The sequence below is a fragment of the Telmatherina bonti genome, assembly GCF_933228915.1.
Source record: "Telmatherina bonti genome assembly, chromosome: 15".
Classification (NCBI taxonomy): domain Eukaryota; kingdom Metazoa; phylum Chordata; class Actinopteri; order Atheriniformes; family Telmatherinidae; genus Telmatherina; species Telmatherina bonti.
Window position 1 is genome coordinate 12851987 of NC_136613.1, and position 14742 is coordinate 12866728.

Consider the following 14742-nt stretch of genomic DNA (forward strand, 5'->3'; position numbering starts at 1 on the left):
AACTGTGATGAGATGGTTCATTCTAAGTGTTAGATACTGAAAGCTGCCCAGTTTGTGACAGAAAGTGGAATATAGAGAAATGGTAGATTGGAGTATTGAGAGTATTTAACATGAACAAACTTGCCTTGCCCAATAGGGCTATTGCCTTCAGTTGAAGTTCTCAGACAGGAAGTCTGGCTAGTACCGGGTGGGACCCCATTTTTGCCTTCAGAACTGCATAAACTTTTTGTTTTTACTACATATTGACATGAAGCATCACACGGTTGCTGCAGATTTATCAGCTGCATATCCATGATGAGAATCTCATATCCCAAAAAATGCTACATTGGATTGAGATCTGACAAGTGTGGAGGCCAATGGAGCCCAGTGAACTCATGTTCAAGAAACCAGTTAGACATGATATGAGCTTAGTGACATGGTGTATTGTCCTGATGGAAATAACCACCAGAAGATGGTACACTCTGGCCATGAAGGGATGGGCATGGTCTGTATCGGCACTCAGGTTGGCCGAGGCATATAAATGTTGCTCAGTTGGTGCTAAAAAGCAGGAAGTGTGCCAAGAAAAAAATTCCCCACACCATTACACCACCACCACAGGCCCGAAACACTGATACAAGGCAAAATGGATTCATTTTCCATGTTGTATATATCCTATTTTGACCCCACTATCTGGATGTGGTACCTGAAATTGAGAGTCATCATACCAGGCAACACTTTTCCAACCTTCAGTTTTGGTGTTGTGGTCCGTGTTAAGAAAGCCTCAGTGTTCTGTTTTTACCTGACAGGACTTAGACCCAGTGTTGACTGTGTTGTACGTTCAGAGATGGGTTTCTGCATACCTATTGTTGCCTTTCTATTATCTCCAACCAGTCTGCTCATTCACATTTGATCCCTGAAATCAACAAGCCATTTTCATTCAGACGACTGCCACACACTGCATACTTTCTCCTTTTCAAACCAATCTCTGTAAATACTAGAAATGGTTGTGTATAAAAATCCCAGTAGATCAGTAGTTTCTGTAATACTCAGACCAGCCCGTCTGGCATCAACAGAGTGATTCAAACTGAGTGTTTGTTTACTATTTACTATTTATAAATAGGAGCTGGACCATTAAGATGCAGGTTTGATCTTAGTGACAGACTAGCTAGCTCAGCTTTAATCCTACAGAACACACAGAGCTACGCAAACACACTTGACAGCACGCCATATGGTGAGGAAATCAGATTCTGTCCAGAGAGAGAGAGAGAGACAGGCAGTGAGTGAGACGGTGAGATGGACAGACACTGCCGTTCAGTAGGTTAGAGCAGGTATGTGACCAGATGGCATGCTGACTCTGTGTGTTTGTATGATGTGTGGCACTGGGCATGTGACAGTGTTGGTATATCTATCTAGAAGCTGATCGAGCACCTCTTTAATGTTCTGATGGTGTAATAAGGCTGTTTTTCTGTGCTTCCTGCTGCATTCACAGGTTGTAGGGAAATGCTGAACAGTATTATTTGTAGATAGATGTGTCATGCAGCTGTGCATAGATGCACTGCGATAAAATCAAGTTCAAAATTATTTTTCAGTTTAGTTTCCTAATTTAGCCTTTTTTAAATAATTTATTTAACAGAGAAATAGGTTGGCGCACAATTCTTTTGGCCTCAGGAATCAATAACATAATTAACTTAACATTGACATTTTACTCTTTCAGTTTCTTAACATTTGCTAATGGAATTTTTCTTTTCTGCACAAAATGTTTTTTGGCACAGAATATTTCCCACTCCCTGAAACTGCAAAACATTATATTCTCCCCACCATGTTTCACTGTATGGACAAGGCTCATCATAGAAAAGTCACACAATGCTGGTGGCGTGGACCCAAAGGCAGAGATGGAGAGGCAGGCAACGCAGGGAATACTAAAATATCTTTTAATCACTAAATGAACTCTGACGAGACAGCAAACAAACACAATGGACCAGCACTGAGAACATAAACCAAGAGGTATAAATACACAGAGGGAACAACAAGGAACAGGTGACCTGAATCAGAAAGCCAAAAGCAGGTGAGCGGATTAACAGGAAGCAAAATGGGAGAGTAAACACAAGGGAACAAAACTACAAAATAAAACAAGAAACCAGGTACTAAAGAGACAACACAAAACATGGCTGCATGACAGAAAAGACTTTTTTTTTTTTTCAAAACAGAAACTACTTCTGTTGTTGCTGAGGCCATGAAACTTTATCTTCAGTCAAGAGCACATCTTTACAAAAGGTCTGAACTTTGTCCATTGGAAAACAGTATTTTTCTGTTTTTTTGTTTTTTTTTTGTTTTTTTTGGCACAGGGTTTTTCTCTCTGTTACAGCTGCCACCACCACGTAACACTCTCTCTTGCAGCTCAAATTAGTGCAGCGTCTAATAAGACACATCCACTTTGACACCAGCGTCCAAAAGACATAATCACTTTTGTAACCATTACAAAACTTGTGATAACATTTTGCAGTCTCTTAAACCTCTTTTTACATCACACTTTTCAGATAAAGTTGCTGCTCCTGCTTGATTTAATGTGCAACAAATCCTCAAAGTGGAACTCATTGGCCTTCTTAAGATCAAAATTTAGATTTTGCTATGATGACATCTACACATTATTTGAATTCCCTAAAAACATAATACAAACCTACTTGGAACGGGAAAGACTTTTGTGGTGCTAAAAAAGCACTTTTACATGTAATGAACACCTGACGATTCTCATAAAAGGTGCCCAAGTACTAAAAGAAGAAAACAACAACAAAAACAGGATAACGACTGAAATGGAAGAGGTTTTTGTATTCCCACCAATCTGACACTTATGCAAACTTTTATAACCCTAATAGTAGCCAAACACACATTCATGTGGACATTTACATCCAGAAGTGGTTCCACAAAAGACACATAAAATGTGATAAACATTTGGTTTCAGAAACTGGTCAGTCTTCTCCAAAATGATATACAAACGTTAATCAATATCAATATACACACAAATTAATTTTTAATTAATTTTTCTCTTATGCCCATATTTGGAATGCTTTCCTTGTGAATGCTAATGAGCTTCTGACAAATAGCACAGGCTTTCTTACAGACTCGTACTGTGGCATTGTGCATGTGGTTGGGACATAAACATGTTCATAAAATCATTAAAAAAAAAAAAAAAAAACTTTATTAAGCAGTTATTGGCTAAAAACTTGATTTAGGCTCATTACATGTCAGGACTGAGAGCTGCGGGATTTTATGTGTGAGAGAGGATGAAACCAGTGAATTTATAATCTGAGAAGGCCTCTTCTCTTTGCAGGTCACCTGCAGCATGTGGACATGTGCAGCTTCTGGTCTCTCGGTCAGTTGGTGCGTTTTGGTTTCTCTGCCATGTTTGGTTTTGGTGGGCGGAGCTTAGCACGGGCTGAGAAGAACAGATGGATGTCATCATCACGGAGGCGAGAGTACGCTCTGGTTAAGACACTGGCCAAACTGAGGTAATATGCAATTGCACTTATTTGTTTATTAGTTGTATCGTTATAAAGGTCATACACACAGTGGGCAACTAATTTATTCTGACTTACAAATGTTCAAAGATAACATAACTTTTTTTTTTTTTTATGAGAACTTTGAACTAAGACCCACATAAGTGTATTTCCACTTTCTACCAAGCTTAATGTCTGATCTTCAAACTCTTAGCATGTTAGCATTCAGCTCAAAGCACTGCTGGATCAGAACTTTTTTGCCTCTTTCAGACCGGAGGACTGTCAGCTGTCATTTTTACCAGCAAAGACGTCAAAAAGTAGTTTGTTTGGACATCGGTGAGAAACACACTGATTATGAGTAAATGGTAAATCTATAAAGACAGGCAGTGTGTAGGTGTTTCAGCAGATGACACACACTAATAGTTTGTGTTTATTTATTTTGCTTCCCCGTCCTTTGTGTCGATCAGAAACCAGGACCAAGACCCAGAGTCAGGTTTGTGGGATTTCTCTTTTAAAAAAATGTTTTAAAAACCTGTGGGTCACTTTCAACTAGTCTGGTTTAAGTTTGACTTTACTTCATTGGTAATTCCAGAAGAGGAGGAGTCCTGGACAACCAAACAGGGCCTGTATCTGAGCATCAGCATCATGTCCATCCCCTGTTTAAGTCCACATGCACCTCAAGGACTAGCTCCAAACACCAGGTATACAGTCATGTGTTCAAATAAGTCAGTCACTCAGAGCTGTGAGAACGTCCAACACGGCAGGTTATTTCAGAATGTTTCTCTGCCTGCTAAAGTCTGTCTTTACTTCCTGCATGTGACAGCTTGGCGAATGGCAGCGCATCGTTGATTGCAGTAGGAAATGCATCCAGGTCGGAGTTCATCAAACACCTGAAGAGATACAGTAGCTCTAGTGGACTGGTAAGAGCAGCTAGAAGGCATTTCTATTGTTAATCATCAGTTTATTCTGCACACAGTGAATTCTGCAGCAGGTTAAGGTCATGTCATATTTGGTTGTGTTTCATTTATCATTTATATCATTTGTTACCCACTCATGACAGGAGCATTTTGTCTGCGTACTGAGGTAGATTGGTCACATAGCCAGTGAAAATCTCCAACTCCTGAAATTATTTGAAGCAGAACTGAATGCTGATCAATTACTGATGCATCATACTGATGCAGTCACTTAGAATTGCATTTCATGTAAATTGTCAGCTTGTTTCTGGACATTGTCATTCGTTAACCAAGCAGAAAATCAGTTGGGAGGTGATGGTCACAGCCAGTTAGTAAAGGCACTGGTGTTGAATGGCACTTGAGGTGTGTCTGGTTTTAGAAAACAGGAATATGAATTTGTCAAACCTGAACTTGAGTAATGATCAGCTGGAGAACTAAATGGAGAATTTAGCTGGTAAGGAGACAAAAACCAAAAACCGGAGCTTTTTCAGAAATGCATGATGTTCCTTTTCAAACCATCTCTACCTTAACACAGACACACGCACATACTTAGTCAGAAAAGGCCAATCCAGGTTCACCTACAAACCATAACATACTCAGTGTGGGCTCAGTGTGACAACTCCATCTTAAAGATCCACTTCTTGCACAGGAAAAAGACACTTAGTGAGTAGATTAGCCTAGTTTTAGCACAGGCTAGTGTGGCCTGAGAGACCACACACTAACCCACATTCTAAATTTACTGACAGTGTGTCGTTCACTGCCCTACAGAGTAAATAGGCTGTTTACTGACTGACCTACATCCTGTCAGCCTGATAACGACGAATATAGCGAACACGACAAGCTGGGTCGTCGAAGTGGACCCATCAACATTTAGCCATTATGGTTTGAGTCCCACCTTTAAACCTCACCTGTTACTCCTGTCTGGTGAGGTGTGTGTGCTTTAGTCTGTCATTTAGCAGGTCAGAAATAGAGAAATGTCAAGTCAAACTTTTCCAAACTTACAGTAGAAGTTTATCTTAGTGGGTTTGTTTTCTCAGATAATTGCCAGGTATATGGGTGGTAACATAGGACAGACTGCAACGACAACATAGCTGAAACATTTCCGGAAAAACTCAGAAAATTGACAATAATGTACATTTTAGCTGGAGTAAAATTAGATTTTTATTTAACGGTAAGATATTATACAAAATAATATATACAAAATATATAAAAATTCATGCCAACTTTGATGGACATATGACATAATTGCACGAGATGTTATTTACAGTAAAATTCTGTGTAAAGAAATAACCACTTTGCTTAATGGTGAGCTGCAGTTATTTGTTTCTGAATGAATCTGCGGGATGTTTTCATAATCAAAAAATAGCTATGGAAAATGAGATAAATACATCCACCCTGTTTCTTTTTCTTGCTATCATTTTATAGCAAAAATAAAATTAAAATAAATCAAATCAAATCAAATCAAATCAAACTTTATTTCTTGAGCACTTTTCATGCCACGGGCAACACAATAAATAAATGTCGTGAAATACTTGTTTGAGCACAGACAACTTATATGTTAACATATTTTAATAAAGCACCAGAGCCTGTTTATTTAGTTTAATCACTGGACTCATGTAGGACTGATGTGAATCTACCCTTGAAAAACAGGTTTCTTTAAAGAAGTAAAAGGCAAACATGCAGGACAGACAGACAGACCTACAGACAGATAGTCTGCTGGTCTCTGCTGCCCCCTGTTGGAGCTCTGTGCTATAACATCAGAAGACAGTAAACAGGAAGGAACTCAGTCACACTTACAAGCTGCTTACTGCAGATCTTCACAAGCCTCTCTGTCTTCCTCAGATTAACTCTGATATATAAACACACACACACACACACACACACACACACACACACACACACACACACACACACACACACACACACACACATCCATGCAGGACTCTACATCGGCCTAATTCATCCCCTTGCCCTTAACTCGAACCACCACAACTGAATATTTAACCCTAGCTGTTATCTTAGACCAAAACCATAACCCAACTCTAACCCTGATCCTAAAACTGATTCCTAACCCTTTTTTTTATTACTTTTTTCCACTGTGACCTGAATTAACAAGAAGATCCATGAAGTTGATGTAGAGGAAATGATTCATTATTACTAAGTAAAGCCTTTGTGGAGAAGACTCAGGGCAAACAACTGTCTTTTTGGTTACAGCAAAAAAAAAAAACTGAAGGCAATTCAGCATTTACAGTCTGAAAGAATTTATGAATGAAGTTCTCATCATGCACACCGTTATCATGACATCAGCTGTCAGGGCATTGTTCTTCTTCTATTTGGCACACAATTTTAACTGTTGTTGATCAAAAGTTATGTTCACAACAAGTCTAAGTTTATAAACTTTGTATGAACCGAGAGTAAGATCAGCCTGAACAGTGTGTTGACTTTTTTCACTATCATGTAACGAGAAACGAGTACAAACCCACACCTAACACAGTTTGACTGTCTGATTATCCCTCTGCAGTTCAGCTTCTCCTTTGTGGAGACGCATAACGTGTCAGCAGTGAAGATCCGCCCCCGTTCGCTGATGGGTGGGTCTGAGGAGGACAGCGACGAAGAGGGAGATTCCAAAACCACACCCATAATTCATTCAGAGGGCGCCACCTTCCCCTGGAACATTGACGGAGAGTTGGTGGAGATGTCTCATGAGGTTTTCATCAGGTGGGATGATCAGTGTTATTTCTGTCATTTCTCTGCTCAAATAAAAATGATCTGAATGTAACAGGGCTGCAATTACTGATTAATTACATCAGCAATTCATTTATTGGCTTTTTAAAGTGCTCTACTTGAGATACAAGAAAGATTAATACATTGTATTATTGAAGAGCAAAAGGTCTTTAAAGGGTCAATTCACCTCTTCTTTCTTCTGGAGTATTTTGTTATAATTTTTACTCCAATGTTGAAAAAAAGATATTGCAGGTTTGATGCAAGCAATTTTCTTTTCCTGCACCAGTCTTCCTCGTTACTGCCTCTGTTTGACATAATTCAGGCAGCTATCGGTCGCTCTTAAGCCCAAGTTAAAACTGGGAAACTGTGACTGAAAAGGTATGAAGGCTATAAGCATATATGAGCTGATGTCCTAAAGGTGTTGATTTTGTACAAAACATCCATAATAGCTGATATAAGAAATGTTGTAATATTCCAATTAGCAAGCTTACTGTTTTTATATATATACATATATATATATATATATATATATATATATATATATATATATATATATATATATATATGTGTGTGAATATGTATATTTATGTTGTTGCGACCAACAATGGAGTTTGTCCATGGGTACAAAGGGGTGGCAACATTAACAAAAGAAAACCAGGAAAATGCACAAAAATTGAAGGCTTTATTTAGGACCCGCTTGTCCTTAAAAAGCATCAAGAGTCACAGACAAAAGCCAAAACAAACCCAACAACAAAAGCGTAAACCAAAGCTGGCACCAATCCAGCTATAATCACAAAAATGTTCACCAAAGCACAAACACCAAACAGTCGTTGAAAGCCTTTATTCTGATGCTTAGCAGAAGGCCAATGGGTAGGTGGGTGTGTGGGTGACCAATCAGCATCCAGCACGTCAGTCTGAGGGCAGTGCCAGGAATAAAACCAGGTGTATCCCATCTCCCAGGTGATTTGAATGATTTGAAAGGTGATCAGCTAGATGACAGGCCATGGGCCATAACAATGCATAAAGTAGTTTTCCTTCTATTTTAAATCGAAATGTATCTACTAAAACACACATCTGAACTGATCAATCAATCTGAACAGTCTCCACATTTGAAATGTAAATGGAGATTTATTTTAACTAAACTTTTAAAGACAGCACAGAATTGCTGTACATTATTTTAGTTTATAATAAGTTTTAGTTTTGTTCATAAATAAATTAAGCTTCTGCGCTTACAGTTATTGTAAATGAGCAATATCAATAATTGAACTTGACTGTAGATTTAAATGTAATGACTAACATATAATTTACATTTTTATGCAGGTGACAAAGTATTTTACTGGCACCTCTTTAAGAATCCAAACTTCCAGTCTTCCTTCCTGACATCTATAGGCTTTAAGGTCAATAAATGGAAATCCTCCAGTCACATAAATGAATGACTTATTTACAGTCTTTAAATGAAATTTCTGTTTGCACCATGTGGGAAAAGTTCACCTTAAAAGGCATGCAGAAGAAGAAAGAAGAAGAAACAGTACACAAGTAAACAATGTTGATGTGACCTGTTGTGCAGTCATCATTCCACCTGGGGCCAGGTGCGTTCACTTGTAGATAAAAACACATTGGAAGAATTTTGGCCACTGACAGCCACCATCCAGTTACAGTCATGCTCAGCATTTGAAATAAATTCTATGTCCATTTTAATCACTAGATTTGCATCATTCCTACTGTACCTTCAAATACTGGCAAGCTGTTTAATGGGCAGAGGTCTGAAAATTTGGAGTAGTGTTTTTGGAGTGAGTTGTCCCTTTACATGAGGCATCATGTTAAGTTCATATTAGTCAACCTGAAAGTCGGTGGTTCATTTCTAGGCTTATCCTGACTACATGCTGAAGTGTCCTTGGGGAAGACACTGAACCCCACGTTGCCTCCTGATGTCCATATTGGGGTATGAATGTGTGTGATAGAGCAGAGCACTTAGAATATAAAATGTAGAAGTGCTGTATGAGTGTGTGTGTGTGTGTGTGTGTGAATGTGACATGTAGTGTAAAAGCACTTTGATGGGGCAAGACGACCAGAAAAGCGGTATATAAGTAAAGTTCATTTACCACGAGGCCAATGCAACCCTTTAACCCTGCAAGTGTTTGTGTGTGTGCTCAGGGTCCATTCAAGGCTCATCACGCTGTATGGAGAGGACGTTGATGAGGCCGAGTCAACCGTCTCCTGCAGCTGCATCTGAGCCCACAGGGGCTTCATGGGCAAGATCGTCATGACAACCATCATCATGACCGTTTTGGTCAGAAAGTTTTTGTGGTAATTCGACAAAATGTAGAAGCAAGGGAAATTTTTTTTTTTTTTTTTTTTTTTTTTTTTAATGTGAACAGCTGTAAAATTGTCTCTGAAACAAACTGTGCTTTATGTTTAATTAATTGCAACACAGGCCAATTAAGATTAAAACAAATCAATGTTTACATTTTTCTATAGATTAACAGGTTTCTCCAAAACAGTTTAATGCTCTACTGTGTGTAATTTACTGGCAAAAAACAAAGATTTATGTATTGAATGTGATAAAATTGTTTTTGTTTTTTTTTGTATACACTGATTTTTTGGCCACTGATTTTTTATTTTTTTCCAAACAGCAATCAACTATTTTTTCTTTCAATGTTGTTCCAACCACAATCCGACTGGATATTTTGTATATGTGCAAGTTTTCTATTTGAATGTTTCAGAGCATTTTGTTTATATCTCACAAAATAAAAAGTATTAATCATAGTAATGAAAAAAATAAACATGTTATTTAAATAGAAAAATCTTTAATTTCAACAGAAAAGTTTTTATAAAAGCAGTGTGACTCCAGTGCATTAAAAAAAAATCTCAAAACAAAGTAAATTTTAAAATACTGAATCACCTGTTTGTGTGATGATTATTTGTATGACATGAACACGAGGAGGGGTAAAAGCTATTCCAACAGTTTGCATTCACAGAATGCAAGAAGTTAAAACCATCATTTTGACCCATTTTCATTAAAACAATTGAAATGCTTATATCAAGTCATCCTCCATTATTTAACCTTGTGGCTCAATTGGTTTGTTGACAGTATCTTGCAAAGCACCATATAAATAAAAATAAAAATTTATGTTGACATGATTATTTCCAAGAAAAAGCAGCAAACCTTCTCTTTATGTAATCTTTCCTCACTGTCATTCAACAGATCTGTATCTGTTTGATTTTATATGTCAACTATGTTGGTTTGATCATTGCTTTTTCTTTAAATCCACATCAAGCGCTGGTGATCAGCATATAGAGGTGTTTTCTTTACAATTTATATTATTTTCTGCACTAAATAGATGGGACATCTCTTGTGAAATGATTAGCTGTCCTTGGTGCTGCCAAAACAGCTCCATGTGAGTGAATGCTAGAAAAAAATTCTGAGCTTTAACCTCCTTTCATAAGTAAAATGAGCCATAAAATTAATCTAAATGATGGAGTGGTCAGACCTTTACAGGAATACAGATAGATCCACTGATGAAACGATTTCCCGTGTCCAACGTCACCAGCATTCAGAGCACAGCAGTTTATAGTAATATGTCCATCTACCTGCACAACCTTTAGTCATCACCTTCTGTCTGGACAACATCTACGCGTGTCAAATGCTGCAACACAACCTATAAGTTTCACTGAGTGTGCTCTGGTGAGCAGGTAAACAAAATGTTTTCCAGAGTTATGAACCTGTCAGAAGACAGATTTCCATCCTCTGACATGACCAGAAAGTCTCCGTCTCCGCAACTCAGGAAGCCTCAATCCTTTCCGATTGGTCCAGGATGGGCTGCCTCAGATTAATGTTCCCTGCACAACCTTGTCCATCCATCCTCTGCAGCAGTCTTTGTAAATGTAAAATATTTTGTTTCTTCGTGAAGGCACATCCAACAGGTCAGATTCAGGTGCCTTCGTCCGTCACATTCTAACCTTCTGGGTGAATGAAGTTCGCCTGCAGTAAACAGCCATGACCATCAGCACTGACTGAAACTGTTGCTCAGTTACAGCGTGAACTCCACCTTGTGTTCTGCAGTCGGAGGTCACAACAGGAGGCAGCAGTCTGGTTTAGATGGCGCTCTCTCTTTTTTTGTCCAGTTTTGGAACATAGTCCCAGCTGTCTCTTTTGAACTCCTCCTCTTCCTCCTTCTGTTTCTGGTAATTTCTCTTAAAGAAACCAGCCTAGAAATCAGACAAGAGAGCAGAGACATAAAGCTGCTGTTGATACAAAGATACTTTGTTTATTAATATTAATTTGCTGTGTTTACTGAGGAGGTACTTCAACTAAAAATACGCAGAACTATTAGACAATATCGTGGAGCATTTAAAGATTATTTCAGTCCTGAGTTTCCTGCAAGGTTCAGGGTAGATCCAGAAATTTAGTTAGTTTAAGTGTACAATCCCCCTCTTCCTTGATTTGTCAGGCTGGTAGTACTAGACCAGGGACTCTGGTCGTCATGAGTTACCGTCCTGCAGGTCTTAGTGTCTCCCCGCTGTGACACATCTGACCCAAATCAACAGCTCATTAACAGACAGGTGCAGAAGTCGACTGGAGAACTTTTTCATTTGAATCAAGTGGGTTGTTCCAGTGAAACTCTAAAACCTGCAGGATGGTAGCTCATGATGACCAGAGTTGGAGACCCCTGCGCTAGACGAAGCAGGCTACACAGAGGAGTAAAACTAACTTCACTTATATTAAGTCAGACTTCACTGTGACACATTTTTAACGCTCCGTTATTACTCATGCCTCCAATTCCTTGGCATCAAACAACCAAGGTGTTGTGACACATTTAATATATCATAAAAAAGGGTTGAATCTTCATTTGCGATGGATAAAGAGCATACCTGCAGTGCAAATAATTTACATTGAAGTGTTAAAAGAAAATATTTACCTTCCACAGACAAAAGATGAGCGCCGCCAGGATCATCAGCCCTAAAACTAAACTGAAGACAATGATGAAGATTTGCACAGCCATTGAGGGTATCTGGTTAAATTCAGCTTCCACCACCACCTGGAAAGTTGCCACATGAAATGTTTCAACATTAAACATCTACAACTTTTAAATGGGGCTCTGGTGGAGGTCTCCAGTAAAAGACGTATAACAGTATATATTTTTCCAAGACACTTATGAGCTTAAGTGACATGTGGTTTAGTCTGAGTCCCTCTACGCCAGGGATCACCAATCCTGGTCCTTAAGGAACAGGAACATTTGGAAAACCTGCAGGACACCGTTCCTTGAGGACCAGGGTTGGGGATCCCTGCTCTACACTGTTGAATCAAGTTGTCTGATCTTAGTTCTGATTGACTGCAAGCTTTTACCTGTGCGACGGGCTGATCCTGAATGAGGATGGTGTGAGGGTCTTCTCTGGGAGACGACATAATCGCTGTGCTCTGCAGCTTCATGATTGCGTGACGACCCTAACAGACAGAATCCAGACAAGTGATGAATCATAATATATTTCTATTTTTCCCTTTTTATTTTGTCACCTGTTGATCAGCCTACTGTGAAATCATTAGCACTAATGTGTTTCATGTTTCTGACTATTAGTATTACTATTATACTATATTACTATATTATTACTATATTACTATTACTAAACTTCTAAAGTTGGGATTAATTAAGTTCTTCTATTCTATTCTATTCTATACCTGCATGAGAATGCGTGACAGAAGAGACGCTCTGCTTTCATAAAATCTTCAGTCAAAACTGAAGAAACAGAAAATGTTGGATTTCACAGTAAAGATCAACTGAAATTAATTTCAACACTAGATTCTGCAACTAAAGTAAAGAGTAGGCAATTAAAACGTACTTTGAGCTGCAGCTGTAAAACATGAATGCAGCTGTAAAACCTGTGCAGAAAGCTTAACTGGACATAAATCCTATTTGATCCCTCTGGTGCTTGTATTTTACCGGAGCTTGCAGCAGCACGGCAGGGTTGAGGTTCATCTTCAGTTGAATATCCGCCTCTCTCCCTGCATCCAGGTTGCCGAGATGACACACCAACCACTCACACAGCTGATCGTTGTTGTTACAAAACTGTACACACGCATATAAAAAAAAAAAAAAAAAAAAAAAAAAGACCATTTGTGTCAACAAATGAATGGGATCAATTCATAGTGGAGGATTAAAGAAAACCTGAATGAAGTTATATTCCCAGCAGGTCATGACAGACGGAATTTCAGTCACCAACATAATTCTTTGTACTATGAAATCAGTAATATTTACTACAACTATTTAACTAAAACTTCTTCCCTACAGTTATAGCACCTTTGATCTAAAAAAAAAAAAAAAAGAAAAAAGAAAGGGAAATGGAAATATAGTTTACAGCTCTGACTGGACAGCAGTGCTCTCTGACACTTCAGAATGACTATTTTCATGGAAGTAGCCTCTGAGGGTGTACCATTGTGCGGGTGGAGGTGGGGGAAAAGAAGAAGATGAGTTGTCTGATGAAGGACGCTTCAGGGACATCACAGTCGTCGGTAACTGAAGCGGTCGTGTCGCTGATCGAACATGAACCCTGTGAAGTCTGCAAAAAGAGAGAATATGAAATATGTTATATGAAACCACTACTAACACTAATAATACTAAAACATCCAATAAAAATGGCAATGATAGGTCCAAGATGTACAGGTACAAACCTGCCATTCAACTACTTGCAGCAATCTGTGGGGGTACGGAGCGAGGGTCTTGGGCATCCCAATTTTAACCACAGTGTCCACTGACCTACTGGGACCAGAGTTTAACACCTGCAGCAAAGCAAAACAGATAAACCAGAAAAGGTTCAATTAGTTCAGGGGTTTATTGTGTGTGAAGCGAGTACGTATTAACCCTTTCATGAAAGAAATATATTTGCACTATGTGGGAAAATGTGGGGTGCATATATATATATATATATATATATATATATATATATATATATATATATATATATATATATATATTTTAAACACAGTTTTCCCCATTTCTTTTTTATTCTTTATCAGTCTTTACAAAATAATGTGTAATCATATTTATATAAAACTACATTCCATATAACTAGAACATTTTCTTTCCTGGTTAACACTGAGGCAATATTGGTAATTATACTATATGTAAATATCTTAAATTATATTTGGTATTTACTCTTCAGTAAATGGTTCTGCATTGGATGACTTAATATGATGTAATATCTATTAAAGTAATATCCATTAAAATAGCTGATTGGCTATCTTATGTGTGTGAAAATGGGAAATTTGTCAAACTGCCCATAATCAAAAATATATAACTAAACAAAGAAATAAATAAATATGTCATTTTTAACATTTACGATCAGTTTATTCATTTATTCATCCATTTTTTCACCAACATTATTCTTAGACCCACATCTATTTTTTATTTCAACATTTATGTTTTTTCTATGTTTATTTTTCTTTCCAAGGTCGCCTCATACCAGCTAGGATGGGGGATTGGATCAAAGTCAAGATTCGATGCAATCCGTTGTTTTCTCTCACCTAAGCTATTTATCATGGATTGACTTGCACAGGTGTGTCCGTAAAGAGTCCTGAGATGACACTGTTGTGAAGC

The 14742-nt window shown here is 38.1% G+C and overlaps 2 protein-coding genes across 2 annotated transcripts in view; one reads left to right on the forward strand and one right to left on the reverse strand.

Annotated features, from left to right (window-relative positions):
- Nucleotides 1-9383, forward strand: part of cerkl (CERK like autophagy regulator) — a gene marked incomplete at both ends in the record, with an annotated part of 35019 nt that extends 25636 nt beyond the window's left edge. Inside the window, 7 exons of the mRNA XM_079254656.1 lie at nt 3308-3485; nt 3744-3809; nt 3941-3966; nt 4066-4174; nt 4297-4393; nt 6948-7144; nt 9305-9383. Coding sequence (XP_079110782.1) covers nt 3308-3485; nt 3744-3809; nt 3941-3966; nt 4066-4174; nt 4297-4393; nt 6948-7144; nt 9305-9383 — 752 coding nt within the window. The remainder of the gene's footprint in view (nt 1-3307; nt 3486-3743; nt 3810-3940; nt 3967-4065; nt 4175-4296; nt 4394-6947; nt 7145-9304) is intronic.
- Nucleotides 9384-10142: 759 nt separating this feature from the next.
- Nucleotides 10143-14742, reverse strand: part of itga4 (integrin alpha 4) — a 32773-nt gene continuing 28173 nt past the window's right edge. The window contains exons 24-29 of the mRNA XM_079254176.1: nt 13818-13925; nt 13580-13705; nt 13090-13215; nt 12498-12596; nt 12070-12189; nt 10143-11359 (exon numbers count right to left, since the gene is read on the reverse strand). Of these exons, the coding sequence (XP_079110302.1) occupies nt 11246-11359; nt 12070-12189; nt 12498-12596; nt 13090-13215; nt 13580-13705; nt 13818-13925 (693 nt within the window). The 3' untranslated portion in view covers nt 10143-11245. The remainder of the gene's footprint in view (nt 11360-12069; nt 12190-12497; nt 12597-13089; nt 13216-13579; nt 13706-13817; nt 13926-14742) is intronic.